At 43.4% G+C, this 17,404-nt stretch overlaps 1 protein-coding gene across 1 annotated transcript in view; it reads right to left on the bottom strand.

Annotated features, from left to right (window-relative positions):
* The window catches only part of ARHGAP20 (Rho GTPase activating protein 20), a 104,373-nt gene that overhangs the window by 9,205 nt on the left and 77,764 nt on the right, over positions 1 to 17,404 (bottom strand). The window contains exons 8-11 of the mRNA XM_065423358.1: positions 15,711 to 15,777; positions 13,271 to 13,459; positions 2,824 to 3,002; positions 445 to 606 (exon numbers count right to left, since the gene is read on the bottom strand). Of these exons, the coding sequence (XP_065279430.1) occupies positions 445 to 606; positions 2,824 to 3,002; positions 13,271 to 13,459; positions 15,711 to 15,777 (597 nt within the window). The remainder of the gene's footprint in view (positions 1 to 444; positions 607 to 2,823; positions 3,003 to 13,270; positions 13,460 to 15,710; positions 15,778 to 17,404) is intronic.

The raw sequence follows: 17,404 nt of genomic DNA, 5'->3' as shown, positions 1-17,404 counted from the left end.
CGTAAACATGTGAAGGGTAATAAAACAACAGGGCAAATATGCTAGTCCATATTTGAGATTTATATACAAATACACATCAGACAAAACTCTCCCAGATAGGCTGGTTATGAATTCTGGATGTTCTCTGCATGAAACAATACTGTTATTAACATACTAGTCCTTATGCAAAGATAATCCACAGAGAAATAAACCAGAATATTTTGGGAAGCACAAGAGTCTTGTACTTTATAGCATCTTTACAGAATAAGGGCCCAAGCCTGCAAAGAACTCCCACAGACTTTAAGGAGAGCTAGAGGACTTGGAGGATCAGGTTCTAAATGAGATCGGAGGCAAGTTTTAAAAAATAAAAATAAACTCCTATTGCAGAAAACAAATTGACTAGTTGTCATATCCCTCCTCCCACCCCCCGCCCTCAAGGAGAGAGAAGTAAAGCTCTTTGCATACCTTAAACACTGAGGCGGTCACAAATATGGATTCACAAGCTAGGTGCACTTCAGCTCCCAAATTAAGCTTCTCCTTGAGCTCTCGGCAGGATTTCGCATTTGCTGAGCGTCTGAAAATACCCCTGGTAAAAGGCCCCTCTTTGTAAAGGAAGGAAAGCATGTCCTGTGCAAAATTAAAAAGCCAGATAGCCTTCCTTACATATAGCTTCTATATCTGTTAACTATTAAGATGTGGCTTTATCCTTTTTCCACATGTGCAAACGTCCTACGAAGATTCACAAGTCAAAAACACATCAGGGTATATTCTCTATTCCATGGGCTTTGCCACCCAACCCTCATTAAAGCTATGGTCTGCGGCACTGAGTTGAGAAAACATTTCTTCAAACAAGCTGTGCGAATATCCTCGCCCAATATAATAATATTACTCAACACTGATCTAGCACATTACCTCTTCAAAGCACTGTGCAAATATCAGCCAGTTTATACTGCTGCACAGGAAGAGAGCAATAGTCATCTAGCATAGTATCCTGTCTGACAGTGGCTACAGCCAGATGCTTCACAGGGAGGTGTCAAACCTCCATTCACCTGTTTGTTCAGCATTGCTGCAAACTATGTGCTAAGGTTTCTGGCCCAGCTGATGATCAATTTGTAGCCTGAACAGCCTAACAATTTTATCATAGCTAGTAGGTACTTCTCATTTCATATTAATCTCCACTTCTAAATCCTAATTAAGAGTCAGCCCTTACTCTGCCACCCTTACTCTGTGTAACCAGTACTTTACTCCATGGAGTGTTTTGTTTAGGAATTTTTTTTAAAATAGTGATATATATTCTATATATATATACACACACACACACACTTGTCTGAAGACCAAACTATTTAAAACAAGGAAAATAAGTAGGTCATAAAGCAATCGAGGACTGTTTGTTTTAAGGAAGGATCTCTGAGCCGACGGCAGGGGAATGGTGGCTGGTGGAGAATGTATTATCATTAAATTGAGTTATTAGAACTGTAATCGCTGAAAAGTAGCTTTTGGCTAATTTTGCAGTCTGGGCTGCTGGGTAGGTCTTCCTGAAGCGCAGCAATGCAAATATGCCAAATGGAAACTATTTTTAAAGTCTACTTCTTTAACATTCCTCTTCTTTCAGAAGTTGGGAGCCAACTGTCCATCTACGTGCAAATACCTTTATAGGGGCACCATTCAAGCCAGCAGTACTCAGAGCAGTATTTCCCCTTTCTTTGCAAAGATTGGGAGCTCATTTGTTAAAAATGAGCTAAATCCTGCAATGCAAGATCTCAACTTGAGAACGAAGGTTTGGCCAACAAACAAAACTGGTCAATGTTTTAGGGCGACGAGTTAATGGTTTGACCTGCTTTTTGTAAGATAAAAACTAAAACAACCCTTTCAATTTAGAATGCAGGTTATAATGCTTTAAAGCAGAGACTCGCAACCTGCGTGGGGCTTTAACACCCTCAGCTTTGCCTTCTCCATATAGCATCCCAGATGCCGTGTTTCATTCTCCAAGGATGCTGCATGAATTTTAAGAAAGTCACTTTTTGGGACTTAAACAACATAAGTTTTTCAGACTCAAACTACTAATTGTACCAAGTGGTGTCCGTGCACCTAGTAACTTTACTTTTCCCAAACAAAAGTTCCAAAAGGATTCAAGTTTGAGAATGATTCTCAGAGCACATCAGTGGCTGCATTGGGCTTGAAGGACCTAATAGTTCTAGAATAGATTCCTAAGGTAAACTAGAGCTCATCTCTGGAGGGTTAAATTGGATACCCTAAAATTATCAAAATTCATAAAGACTGCAGCTAGAAAACAAAAAATGCTCTGGAATGTCCTGAAGAGTCCTGGTATGAACATCCCTGAGTGATGTGGGGAGAACATACCAAGGGCAAGCATAAGAGCCAGATCCTCCACTGGTGTAAATTGATGTAGCTCCATTGACTTCACAGGATCTCCCCTGATTTACACCAGCTGAAGATCCGGCCCTTAGACTTAGGAGCCTGATTCCACAACACTTCTGTTGAGTAGTACATACTCCTATTGAGGAGTAGGGACTACTTGCATGAGAGAGAGTTACAGAACCAGGCCCATGCAGAAAAGATAGATTAGTTTTAAAAAACCTTCAGCCTGATTACATACAATTTGCAGACTGATTTGTATTAACCAGGTCTGACCACATTTTACAAACATTTGCTGCAATTTGTGTTGACAGCCAAAGTTCTGGCTCAAAACTGGAGAGAACATTTCCTCCTGGTTTCTCTACGGAGGATCATTTCAGTGTCGTGGCTACCTAACCCCCAACCTTCTCATTTCCTATGCAAAGAAATCCCAAATATTTAATAGCCAGCCCAGAATCCGTGACTTACCAAGACAGGTTTGGGCAGATTGTCATTCTCACAGATGGCTGGCAGCGACAGACCAAAGAGTTTCCCTGGAACAGGAGATGTTGGAGACAGTGGTATATTGTCCAGCTGAGTGCCTGGACCACGCCAAAAGGCCCAGTTTATGATCGATTTTTTCCTTTTAAATGGCTTTTGGCTTAGTTCTGGGGAAAAAGTGAGGTGTTTATTAGAAGAAATGTATTTCAGTTCTGTTTCTAATATTACTTTTGTAGTGGTTGCTATGGTTTCAGATGGAAAAGTTTCATGAACACAACCAACTCCTCGGTCTGGCTTAGCCTATTCCATTGGTGTGCACACACGGAGAACATGCTTTATTATCCAAGCATTCAAAAAGGATCACACTGATCTGCACTGCATTGCTAGATTGCAGCCGGAACTCTTACCTCTAAATGTAGGATTAAGAAAACCAGCCCACTGAGTTTACATGCATCTAGATTGTTCCCACCCACATGCACAAAAACCACAGAGCCTCTTTTTTAAAGAAGAAATTCTTCTCTTGCTGGCTGCTGTACCTTGACATTCCAGTTCCCACTGGCAATGGGCTGGAGCAGCCTCTGCACAACTAACATCAATGAGTAAGCTGATGGGGGAAGGAGCATTAACAGCCAACAGAAAAACCCAGTTGCCTTTCCGACTCTTTTTCCCCAGAGTGAGCGTATCTGTGTTCTTGCTCCAAGCATTTGCCGACCAATGCTCAAGAACCAGTGCCTGCTCTTTAATCAATGTCTTCCAGCTGGGACTTCATCATGATGACAACACACCAATGGGATTGGTTATTCTTCATTCTTTTTGATGGTTTTCATGAGGTACGGTAACAGTGAAAGCTCCAAACTGCACTACTGACGGAAGCTCTTCTTTACAGCACAAAGAGAAGGAAACCAAGGCAATCTTAAATAGAAAATGGATTCCCTCATGTTTATCTGTCATTCTATATAAATTCTGGCTTAACAGCAAAGGGTATTTTGGAGGGTTGTGTTGGCAACTTTAAGGTGGAAATATGAGATAGAAAAACTAATATATATATATATACACACACACACACACACACACACTTTCCCTTTTCTTTTGTCTCCAAAGTCATCTGATTCAGGTTTACAGGATCCTTAAACCTCTATGAACCTTTCCATATGTTGGGTCTTTCATCCCGCGGAAGGGTTCTACATTGCTAGAATCCAGGCATGCTACTTCTATAAGCATGGATTTCTGTAAAATATAGACTTTTATATCGCAGACTTTATCACACATGCTTTTAGCGTCACTAGTGGCTTCTGTTATACATCATTCCATTGTAGGAGATTACGTTCCCATTGGGAGTGGGGGAATTCATTTAATTACAATTAGACAGGAAAGTTAGAGTAACTCAAAACTTGAACGTTTTAACATTACAAGCTGATGAAAACTACTTTCCATAAAGAAAATGAGGATATAAATCTAAAACGAACCAAAGCTTCATGAAAGATAAGCCTGACAAAGTTTAAGATTGTGCTTTCACATGTCATGCTTTGGAAGAAAGCAACTAACCTCTAATGTCTAAAAACTCAATTTTTGTTATGGTTTGCTAAGGTTTACTACACTTCAAGTTCTGTTTTTACAATAGCAAGTACATACTTATGCTCTGTTCTTGCAATAAATACATTGAGCCCATTGAAAGGAAAAATTAAGGAGAGCTTCTATTTTGCAGAATAAGGAATAATATATTAAAACGTAAGGGAATTTATCTTAAAAATTAGGAACAATTACTTGCTTCATGTTATTTCCTTCAATTCCAAGAGGCCAAAGCACTTAAAAAAATTATGCAAACAAAAAAAGGACCATTTCAAGGAAATGCAGCCACCATTTGGGAAAGAAACAGCATCTGTTTAACCGTGCACTCCAACAATTATTATTATTATCTAGATCAGGGAGCGGAACAGAGGTAAAACTATAGGGGGAATTTAGGTAAGCAGAATTATTACCCAATCTGTAATTTAGCCAGGTCACCCCCACGCTGGTGAAAAACTGTTATGAAATTTCAGAAATGTGTCTCAGTAAATGAACAATGTTGCAACTAAGAAAATTTCAGCCTTTCCTTTGTGGCAGCAGAGTGGTTGAGCCAATCTCAATGGAAACTTTTCTTTATCTCCAGCTCCGCAAGGCAATAACTCATTGGTCAAACTAAGCGAGAGTCCTAAGCCTGGTGTTATGAGGTCCGCTTCTGATGCTGGTATATCCCCCTCAAAAACACTTTCTGTAGAGCCACCACCAGAACAAAGTCCTGGAGAGACAGCTGTTCCACTTGGCCACTGGCTTGTTAGCATTTAAATCTCACTGTCAAACCAGAGAAGATTTCTTTCTATTTGAAGAGGACCAATTCAACATTCTTGAAAACACTGGGACAGAAACCAACAAGTAGCCTAAAACAATGAAACACCAGCATTGTATCAAAAATTGACAATGGCTGAGCAGCACGAAGAAACATCGTGTGGCCACAAAGAGATTCTAAGGACAGTAAAGCTACCCCAATATTAGTTCATTTACAGCTCAAGGGAAATGGGAGATATCAAGGAGAAGAGCTGGGGGATGGAGAGACATGTAAGGTCTTTCTTTGCTTAAACATGTGCTAAGTTAAGATACAGAGAGAAGCTCTGACATGGCTAAGAGACAGGCAGCTTATTCATTGTGCTGAAGGCAGTACTTCCATACTTTGGAACACAAACTTTGTACTCCTAGGGTCTCCTCTGGGCAGCGGTGCAGTCTGGATATTTTAAGTTCAGGTTCTCAGCCCCTGCCAGTATGGCCAAGCACGTACAGTGCAAGAGGTCACACTGCGCGGTCCTCCACTATTTTGCTCTTTAAAATGGAGTCCTCCATGCAGCTGCATGGGAGGTCACACTGTATGTGGAGGATGCCATTTTGAGAACAATCTGGTGCCACTGGGTTCTTCTGGGCCAAAATGGGGAACACATTATAGCACCTTGGTTGCAAATAAGTTCGGCGTTAGTGAATCTGGCCCAGTGAGAGTTAGCGATACTGACGTGTTTCAGGATCAGAGCTGTCCACGTTTTACATTAGGTGCAGGGAGTCCTATTCACATGCAGTGTTCTAATCAACATGGTGCTACACAGTGTGACTGGATTTCCCCCATTTCATGAACTACTAAGAAACAGTCTGAATAATAAATAAAACCTCTGGAATTTATTGAACCATCTGGGGTCTTTTCGGACCAAATCTGTAACTACAGAATCCTTCCACAGTTTATGAGACTATTTTTGTGATGAGACCAATCTACTGTACTCTGGTCTCCTTTTTACCAGATGATTAAAGAACAATTTGGATGCCAGACAAACAGTTCTCACTGTTCAAATATTTGAAGTTAAATGTTAAGTAAATATATGTTTATGATATTCATTTGATACACATGAGCTTACAAGCATTTTTAATCATGATGATGCAATCAACTTCGTTATCAACGTTATATGCTATAAAGCCCCTAAAGAAGGAACATGCATGTGTAGGTCCTTTCCTCGCTGTACATAGACTATGTTTTTGTAACCAGGTCATGGCACAGCCATCTGACTCAGTTACAATAAACAGAGTTGAATTCTGTCCACACAGCAATTTTTTTTCACATTACAATCATTTGTTAACTGTGTTCACATGTCACCACCTACCAGGCTGCCTGTGTGTGTGCCTGTGCATTATGGGAAAATCCAGGCAATTAATTCATACTGCCTCAATAAGGGAGTGTGGCACCAGTATCACATGGCTCAATGCACTCAAGTATGTCCTAATGCATAGTGATGGAGGAGGAGGAGGAGCGGCCAACTTGTACAGAATGGTGCTATTAGGGGGTATAATCTATGCCAGTGGTTTTCAAACTGCGGGTCGCGGCCCAGTACCGGGTCGCGGAATGTAAGGCACTGGGTCACGGAGGCTATGGTCAGCATTGCTGACAGGGCCGTTAAAAGTCCCGTCGGCGGTGCTGCCCGGCTAAGGCAGGCTAGTCCCTACTTGTTCTGACACCGCGCTGCACCCCGGAAGTGGCCAGCAGCACATCTGGCTCCTAGGTGGGGGGGGGGGGAGGGCACAGGGCTCCGTGCGCTGTCCCCGCCCTGAACACCGGCTCCGCACTCCCATTGGCCAGTTCACGGACAATGGGAGCTGGGGGGGCGGTGCCTGTGGGCGAGAGCCACCCAGAGCTACTTGCACACCTCCGCCTAGGAGCCGGACCTGCTGCTGGCCGCTTCCAGGGCACAGCGCGGTCTGCGGTGCCAGGATAGGCAGGAAGCCTGCCTCTGCACACCTGCTGCGCCGCTGACTGGGAGTCGCCTGAGGTAAGCCCACGCCCCAACCCCTCGACCCAGCCCTTAGCTCCCCCGAAGCCCTGAACCCTTCATTCCTGGCCCCACCCTGCAGCCCTCACCCCCGCACCCCAACCCTCTGCCCCAGCCCTGACTCCCGCCCACACTCCAATCCCCTGCCCAGCCCTGAGCCCCCCCCCACACCCTGAACCCCTCATTCCTGGGCCCACCCCACAACCCTCACTCCTGCATCCCAACCCTTTGCCCCAGCCCTGAGCCCCTCCCACAGCCCAAACTCCTCATCCCCAGCTCCGTTGGGTCAAGGGCACCAACAATTTTCTTCAACTGGGTCGCCAGAAAAAAAGTTTGAAAACCACTGATCTATGCAATGTGAAAGTATTTCACCTTTGCCAGTGGCCTAGTGTGACATGACTGAAACACTTATGCCTCTGTGCTTGCTAATTGTATGTTAACCATGTTGTGCGTGGACAACCACCATGTTTAGAGCCAACTGTATCCCTAACTGGCTACACATTCAGTTGTAAGTTTTAGTGGACACTGTATAAACTCCGTTTCCAAGTTAACTATTTTATCCTATTTCAGGGAAAAGAGAATAAATTGAGCTTAATCCTACAATAGTGAGGTGCAGCATTATGAGCCATAAGACCTGTTACCATACATACAAATCTTGCCCTTTGTTGTGAACTCTTCTGATACGTAGACAGAATTGTGCCTGGCAGTTACATAACAATAACAGCCACATAGCCTTTGGCCTGCTGATTTCAAGATCAGCCTGAGATCAGCTACTGGCCTCTGTGCTGCTGTCCTTATCCATTTCCTAAACTAATCTGTGAGTGGGAGCCAAGAAGAGGAAAGGAGAGTGGATCCTGCAGCATACAAGTTAATCAGGTTTGCAAACAGATAAAGCAATTTAAAATGATGTATTGCTCAATCAGCTGAGGAGGAGAGTGGAAAAATAAATAAATAGCCTCTCTTACTGACACTTTGCCCAATGCTTGTGCATCATCCATGGGCTGCCCCAAGCCTCAGATCCAGAGGCAGTCTTGCTTTCTCTCCAGTAGTTTACACAGTGCTATTGATAATGGGTCTGCATTAGAACTTGAGAGAGTTGATTTGCATTTCTATTTTCTCTTGCCAGTCAATGTCAGCTGCCACGCTGGGCCTATAAACCTAATCACACCTGTTTACTAATTGCCTCATTCCTAAAATATGCCATGAAGTAATAGATGCTGCATAACATTGGGGGGGGGGGGGAAGTAGAAAGGAAATTATTTTACTATATATAAAATGCAATTAAATTTCCTGTGTAATGTGTAATACATACACATACCAAACCCCCATATATTTAATTTCTAGATACATTAAAAATGGTGTTCTAGGCATACACTCTGAGCAATTATATCCAGGAACTAAAAATAATTGGTGAGGCACATGAAGAAGTTCTACATATATATGATTTTCTACTATTATTAATACTACAGTAGCACAAAGAGGTGACAACTGAGATCAGGGTCCAGTATGCTGAGTGCAGTAAAAAACACATATTAAGGGAGTCTCTGCCCCAATGAGTCTACAGTCTAAGGCCCCAGCCCTGCAAAATCTTACTCGTGTGCTTAACTGTCTCACTGAGGTCACTGCACAAAATGAAGCATGTGTTCAAGGGTATGCAGGGTTGGGCCCGATACAGACAAGACAGACAAAGGGTGGAAGAATATTATTATCCCCGTTCATGGAAGCAGAGATGTACTTAAGTACATGCCTAACCTTAAGAATGTGAGTAGTCTGCTTCTGGGAGCCACTTGGAGGACAGTGGATGCCTCGCTTTACAGCTTCCTTCCTCACCTCCAAAAATCCACCACCATCACTTTCCCCCCCATCTAATTTTCATCAGATATTATTCTACAGCACTTTTCTTTCGATTTAATACCATTATGGACCCTGTTCCATCTCCAGACTTTCTACAAAATACCAAAAAGCAGAAGCTATTGGGCAGCCCTCTTGCAGCCAGGATGGCTGACCAGGGAGAGGCTGCCTCTCTGAAGCCAGATGAAAATATGGACTGGCTACCACAAATCTCAAGTGAGCAGATTATCTTGAGAAAAAGTTATGACGATACAACGGAGATACAAAATATTACTAGTACGCTCCAAGCTAATTTGCGAGGCTTGGCCTCAAGACTAGAGGACGCTGAGAACAGAATCTCCTCACAAGAAGACACAGTGAGTAGTATGAATATAACTGCAGAGCAACAGGAAAGAACTATTAAAGCACCACAAGAGAAGGTTAAGGATCTTGAGGGAAGAATCTGAGACTCGTGGGTCTCCCAGAGGGACTGGAAAAAGTGAGGCCTGTGGAATTTTTATCCACCATCCTGCCAGCACTTTTGTCTCTGCCCCCAATCAAACTTAGAGATTGAGAGCGCTCATCGCTATCTTGTGCCAAACCCCCTCCAAATGCAAAACCCCGGGCCATAATTGTAAGATTTTAAAAATACAATATTAAGGAACTCATTCTTAAAAAAGCCCATGAACTGAAAGATCTAACATGGAAAGGACACAGGCTGATGATTTCCCTGGATTACACCAAGGATATGCTGGAAAAAAGGGCTAAATTCAATAGATCAAGAGCCCTAGCGAAAGGATTGGGTTTGGACTACTTCGTTTCCTTCCCTGCTACTTTCAAAGTTAAAGAGGAAGGCAAGATACTCATGATTTCCGTGCACAGGGAGCACCATCTACCTCGAGATCCTGACTCCAAGCAAATCACTGCATCGGACCTGGGGACCCCTTACACTATGGATCGGCAAGGCTCAACAGAGCAGTGTGATGCTATTTTCTATCTGAGGCACTCTCCTTCTTGGTACCTTTTTCAACCCCTTATCTCACCCCCCTCCCCCCTTAAAAAAAAAATCTTCCTGCCTGATGATTTTACTTGGTTTCATCCCCATCTAATTCAGAGATTCAGGGTTTATAGTAAATCTGGAAATATTCAATCCATTTGCCCTAAATGTACACTTATAAAAGAGATACCAGATCTAAACAACGGAATAAAGATTTCAGTTTAATGATGAATCTGTTCAATTCTCCATGGTGAATAAATCTGATCTCCTAAAATCCTATCCAAGAATAATTATTATTGCTGGTTATGATTCACCAAATTACTGAGACTGAGAGTATGAGAAGGTCAGTTGTCTTTTCCAATAATATTAGTTCAGGTGGTTTATTTTAGTTTTTATTTTCGTTAAATGAGTTGAAATAAATGTTAAGCTGATTTACATTGCTGATGTAGCTATTGGGCAATGGAGTTCACACAATACTCAAGTGTGGACAAAACTCTAGGGGGTAAAGTTTAGGTAGAACTGTTCTGCCAATGAACACTTATCTGCAAATGATCCCGTTATGTTAGAATAAGGTTAAACTATTTGTATACCTTTCTTATGTATCTCCTATAGACTTGTTCTTTAGACACTAGCCTTCTTCCCCTTTTGTTGTTGTGAATAGTGCAGAAACCATTCCCTCCCTTGATATGAGACTATTTCTTCTTTATAAAGTTAGAGGGAAACCAGCTTATACCCCACATGGGTGTTTTGAAGAGGTGGGGGGGGAGTGAGTGATGAGGTCACCCCCTTGTAAACCTCCTGGACTGAGGTACTATTTCCATTTGGATAAGAGTTATGTATTTTTAAGTGATCCGTGGTCACTTTTGACCACTTCATTTCTTTTTATTCAGTTTTTCCTATTTGTTTCCCACATTATACCTATCTTTTACCTTTCCAGGTCTGCCTTACCTTCTCCCCTTTCCCCTCCCCCTCATGCCCCCACGGCAGTAAAGGGAAACCCAGATATACCATTCCTAAGATCTGGAAGTAACAATGACCCAAGTAATGACACTATTCAGGTGCCTGATAAAGAGATATTTGACCTAAACACTCCTTATGGCTAATATTATAAATAGTGTTTCCTGGACTATAAAAGGGGTTAATCATTCGATGAAAAGAAAAAGAATTGTCACCCACCTAAAAACGCTGAAAGCAGATATTATCTTCCTACAGGAAACCTACCTTAATGACTTGGAGGCAGAGAAATTGTGGAGGGGTTAGATGGGGGAAGGGATGTTTAACAATTTCTCCTCTACAGCCAAAGGTGTAGCAATATTGTTTCACAAAAGACTCAATTTACAAATTCTAGATGTAAATAAAGATGAAGGTGGTAGATTTTTGCTGGAGAAGGCTAAGATCTCGGACTCTCTCTATCAGTGGTTTTCAAACTATGGGTCGCGACCCAGTACTGGGTCGCATAATGGAAGGCACTGGGTCACGGTGGCTCTGGTCAGCACCGCCGACTGGGCTATTAAAAGTCCCATCGGTGGTGTTGCCCGGCTAAGGCAGGCTAGTTCCTACCTGTTCTGACACCGCGCTGTGCCCCGGAAGCGGCCAGCAGCAGATCCGGTTCCTAGGCGGGGGGACCATGGGGCTCCGCGCGCTGCCCCCACCCCGAGCACCATCTCCACACTCCCATTGGCCGGGAACCAGCCTATGAGAGCTGGGGGGGGGCAGTGCTTGCAGGCGAGAGCCATGTGGAGCCGTTTGCGCGTCTCCGCCTAGGAGTCGGACCTGTTGCTGGCTGCTACCGGGGTGTAGCGCGGTCCGAGGTGCCAGGAGAGGCAGGAAGCCTGCCTTAGCACCCCCACTGCACCACTCATTGGGAGCCAGCTGAGGTAAGCCCGAGCCCCAATTCCCTGCCCCAGCCCTGAGCCCCCCCAAACCTGGAGCCCCTTCCTGCACCCCAAACCCCTCATCCCCGGCCCCACCCCAGAGCCTGCACCCCCAGCCCAGAGCCCTGACCCCCTCCTGCATCCCAACCCCCCCGCCCCAGCCGAGAGCCCCTTCCCACACCGTGAACCACTCATTCCCAGCCCCACCCCGCAGCCCTCACCTCCACACCCCAACCCCTTCCCCTTCATCCCCAGCTCCGTTGGGTCGCAGGCATTAACAATTTTCTTCAACTGGATTGTCAGAAAAGAAGTTTGAAAACCACTGCTCTATATACACTCTGATTAATATATATGGACCCAATATAGGTGATACAAGTTTTTTTATTATTATTTTTTTCTCCCCAAACTAATTAATATCCCACTAGAATCAATCGTCATAGCAGGAGATTTTAATGAGGTGTTGGACCCTTTTTGAGACAAGTCAGGTCGGCCCCAGTGTAAACAATCACATGCTAGAAATGAATGGGTGCCCCTCGCTTCCCCCTCCACTCAGCCTACTTCCTTCCCTCCCCATCTCTATCCCCCTCCTCTGAACTTGGCTTCTCTTCTTTATCCTAACTTCAGAATTTTTCTTTGATTTGTTGGACTTTTTATAAACAAATTTTGTTTGTAAATCGTGTAATACAAATAGCTGCTTTATATTTTAATCATTCATATTATAGATATAATTAAATGTTTCAAGTATAGCTAAGGTTAGGCAGCAAATGATAAATATGAAACATTTCTGTATTATGAGAAGTTTGTGTATAGTACTTTATGCTTGTTTTTTCTGCATATATATATATATATTTAATTAATCATAAGCGAATTAAAAAAAAGAATGTGAGTCGTCCCATTGAAATAGGTGCTTAAAGTTAGCACCTTGCTGCATCAAGGACTAAGGGGCTTGTCTGAGGTGACACAAACTGTGGGGCATAGCCAAGAATTTAATCCAAATTTCCTGAGTCCCACTCCAGTGCCTTAACCACAAAACTGTTCAGCCTCATTATAGAAAAGCAAGGCCTGTGGAGACATGATTTTTCTGATCAGCAAATAAACTGTTAAAATAAGCGAACAGGCTGCCTGGAGGAGATTTGGCCATTGCTTTGTTGGTTTCGGAAAAACCATTTGATAGGCAGTTTCATAAAAACTTAACCTGGTTCAAAAAAAAAAGTGTAAAAAAATACAGTGAACTCCAATAAGAGAATTCTAGTGTAAAATTTCTCATATAGCTGAAACGTACATCTGGACCCTATTCCGCACATCTTATGCCCCCATCACATGACCGCTTTCTATAACAGAGAGAGAACCTGAAGACTCTCTCAATGAATGACGCCTCTGTAAGGGGAGCAACTTACCATTCAGTTGCTCGCACAAGGCCAGACGACTTGGCTTCAGTATAAACTGGCACTGCAGCTCTCGGGGCAGCTGTTCCATTAAGAAGGACCCATGAAGGTCAAGAGGGTAGGCACAGTCTTTCGATTCCTGTGTCTGGGGCACAGCATCTCGAATGTGGCTCATTTTAATTCCAAAGGGATATTCGTGTCCTGTTCAAAGAGAAATCAAAATCATCTATTTTGGACTGACTGGGGACCAGCAAAATTCAATCTACTTTAGAGAAAAAGCAGATTTTTGTACACTGGCTTGCAACTCTCTCTCTCTCCTGGTTACCTCGGGATAAAGCTACTCTGATTCTCCTCTCATTTCTGCTGGCATAAGTCATTTTTGACTCCCCTGTAGTCAAAGTTACATTGGGTACAAGAAAATTCGGGCCAATTTTGTTAGTCAAATTGTGCAAATGCCCATCAGAAAATTACAACTGACAATTTTGGAATCCAGTATTTATTCTTTTTACTGCTTTATTTTCTTTGCAGAAAATCTAGGTACTGGTTTTCCACATGCAGCTGGCAAGAAATGAAAGTCCTGGTAGCCATTATCTGCTTTGGTAGCCATTATTTGCTAAAAACACACAAAAAGCGTTAGATTCAACATGAAAGTGACCTCCCCTCCCCGGCCTTGGTAACTGGGACACCCATCAGTGTAGGCAAAGGGGACACAATTCCAGTTTCTGTAGGATGTTGAAATAGGAAGGAAATGTTAATCACGCAGTTAACTGAAACTAGTCGTCCACGGTCAATTGGAGTCTTCGGGGACTATTCAGTGTCTATTCATTTCAGTGTAATCATACAAACACTCCACTAGAAGAACTACCTCAGGGCTTGTCTACACACACAGAAGTTGAATTGAAGGTGTGATGTTAAATTGGTGTAACTGTATGTAGACCAGGAGTAACCTGAAATCTGTTTGTGGATGTAATCTTGATTAAGGATGATAGGCAGAACAAAGCTGAAACACTTGCAGTTAGATGCACATCAGCAGGCAGAATTTGAGATAAAAACTGGGCCCTTAACTTCTCCGAGTAAACCTTTGGGTTAATATCAAGTGTAGTATCAGTTTAACATCCAATAGGTCTTCTATTGAAAGGATTATATTCTGTACTTGCAGAAGGAGAGCTTCAATGAACTGAAAGGTCTTTTCCATCTCTACATTCTATGATCCTATAGATAAAGCCACATCAGCAGTTATGTCTGAACCAAACTACATACAATATGCTGAATGACACTCTGGTATGTTTCAAAGACGAAACAGTTTACATTGTCTATAAGGTGCACACGTTAAGACATTTTATAAATATGAATGTTGTCTGATGCCAGTAAAGCGTTTGTAGTTAAGGCTGCTCTGAGAAGAAATGCTATGATTTAGCTGCAGTTAGGTTTGAGAGAGGAGAATGGGGAAAACCTGCACATTGTTCTTGTTCCCTGTTTCTGTTCGTTTGCAGAATGTTATGAAGCGTAAACAATGCGACGTTCCAAGGAGGGAAGGTTCTCAAAAATGGAAAGGGAATCAGTTCTTGAATTAAATGAGAGATGGGCCAGAACTAATCTCAATCTAATCACCTTACTTACTAAACCAGTGAGGGGTTGTTTAAAAAAAACAACACACACAACCAAAAAACCCAATATTTTGTTCTACTCCTGCAAAGGGGGAAAGCCAGCCAGCAGAGAGGACATAAGTACATTAGCAAACCCATTCCCCAGGAATCTGCTGAGACTGAGAACACTAAGTATGCTATGGCAATATAGGAGAAACCATGACAAAGCAGGTTGGTTCTATGAGAGAGAGAAGGTGTGTGAATAGAAGGGCTAGATCAGGGGTCGGCAACGTTTGGCATGTGGCTCGCCAGGGTAAGCACCCTGGCAGGCCGGGCCAGTTTATTTACCTGCTGATGTGGCAGGTTCGGCTGATCGCGGCACCCACTCGCCGCGGTTCGCCGTCCTGGGCCAATGGGGGCGGCGGGAAGCCGCGGCCAGCACATCCCTCGCCCGCGCCGCTTCTCGCCGCCCCCATTGGCCCGGGACGGTGAACCGCGGCCAGTGGAGGCCGCGATTGGCTGAACCTGCCGCATCAGCAGGTAAATAAACTGGCCCGGCCTGCTAGGGTGCTTACCCTGGCAAGCCGCGTGCCAAACGTTGCCGACCCCTAGGCTAGATCAAGGTTTATAAAAAGTAAAATAACAAATCTCGGGGAAAAAGAAATGGTACTTTTCAATTGCTAAGAGGGTACAACACAAGAGCGCTCTCTGCAGAAAAGTATCAAAAAACTCAACTGTGTTTGGGGTCGTCCTTAAGATAGGCAAACCCACAGGACAGGGAAGTATTAAAAATAGGAAACCACATTTTTTATTTATTTCTAATATGACAGTTAATAATGTAAAACAAATCCATCCCAAAAACTCACCAATAAGTGGGTAAGGAGCATCTTCTTTTCCCGAATTCACCCACAGCTGATAGTCTTTTTCAGAGCCCTTTAAAATCAAAATGACCAGCCATTAGGAGAGGAATGTATTAGGTTTCTTACAGTAATATGAGAGTCTGTGCCTTGAGACTATGAGCAAGGGAACTCTCCAGAGGGTGACTACTCCTGTAATTCCCAAATAAGAACATCCAAACTTCTGAATTATTTGCATTATTATACTGTTCAATATGAGGTGTTAAGGATTAGCTCCAACCAGCATGAATGACTGCTTGGAGTCCTCCATTTCTAGAGGCCTCTTTCAGACTCACAGTTCACAGACTGGCAATTCTCTCTACACAGTACCTGGACCAGAGGGGAGACAGTTTACCCTGAGTTGGAGGTGACAAAATATGATTGGGTGCAAAGCCCCTTTCAGTGCAAGTCTGATGCCACGGAATTGCCAGCAGCTGAAATCAAACAGCTCATCGAAATTTCCTGCGATCGATTCTTGCGAAGAACATATGCCCAATTTTCTCTCCCAGAGTTCTGGTTCACTATCAAGAATGAATATCCTGCACTCTCAACATGCACCTTGAAACTGATGGTGCCATTTGCAAGCACATAATTGTGTGAAGTTGGATTCAGGGCACTTGTGTCCATCAAGTCTTGGTATTGATCTACCATTGATGTCACATCGGAGATTAAATGTGCAACTTCTACCATGCCGCCGGACTTTGAGAAGCTGTGTCGTAACACACAAGCTGTGTCACATTAGAGAGCATTAAATAACATACTTAATGTGTAAAGTCCTTGGATTCCTTGGTCACTATGTTACTTCATTGCTGTCAGGGGTCACAGGAAACAGTAAGTCTCAAAATGGGGTCATGCATGCAAAAAGTTGAGGAACCCCTGCGCTACAGCATTCTTAAGCAGAGAGTGTCCTGGCTATAGAAATCTGGCAGATACCCAGTGGTACTTTATTTAGATCTAAGACAGACTCCAAACTTCTTCAAAATAGATTTACCCACCACCTCCTGCACCCACCTATAATAATCTGAATCCACCCCAGAAAGCCATAGCCACTTTCACTGTGACTGACAGAAGTACAGCTTTCTGGGCCACATCAGCACTGCTGCCAAGCTAGTTAGCATGTGGAAGAAGAAAAATAAATAGACTCTGGAGACATCCCTGGTGCCTCAGGGCCAGAAGCCAGGAGCAAATACATACAGCTGAACAGCACAAAAAATATTTACTTTTTCTTTGTAAAATATATAGGAAGGAGATGTAGTGGAGGGGAAGGGGCTGGTGAACTCAGTTTTGAGGGACTGACTGCCCTTCCCAATCACAAATGCTGTCCCTGTAGGCAATACAAGGCCATTTGCTTGCACAGTTTTAACAGTCCTGGTGTTACTGACACATTAGGAACTCAAAATTTAAAGTATCAGAGGGGTAGCCGTGTTAGTCTGGATCTGTAAAAAGCAACAGAGAGTCCTGTGGCACCTTTAAGACTAACAGATGTATTGGAGCATAAGCTTTCGTGGGTGAATGCCCACTTCGTCGGATGCTGGTGTGTGAAATTTAAAGGAACCTTCCAACCCTCAAACCCCCTTTCCTGACCAGCTTGATAGTTTAGACCAGTGGTTCTCAACCAGGGGTCTGGGGCCTCCTAGGGGGCCATGAGCAGGTTTCAGGGGGGC

This window comes from Emys orbicularis, chromosome 1, assembly GCF_028017835.1.
Source record: "Emys orbicularis isolate rEmyOrb1 chromosome 1, rEmyOrb1.hap1, whole genome shotgun sequence".
NCBI classification, from domain to species: Eukaryota; Metazoa; Chordata; order Testudines; family Emydidae; genus Emys; species Emys orbicularis.
The sequence above is the reverse complement of the archived record's forward strand: the minus strand, read 5'-3'. Positions and strand labels throughout refer to the sequence as shown.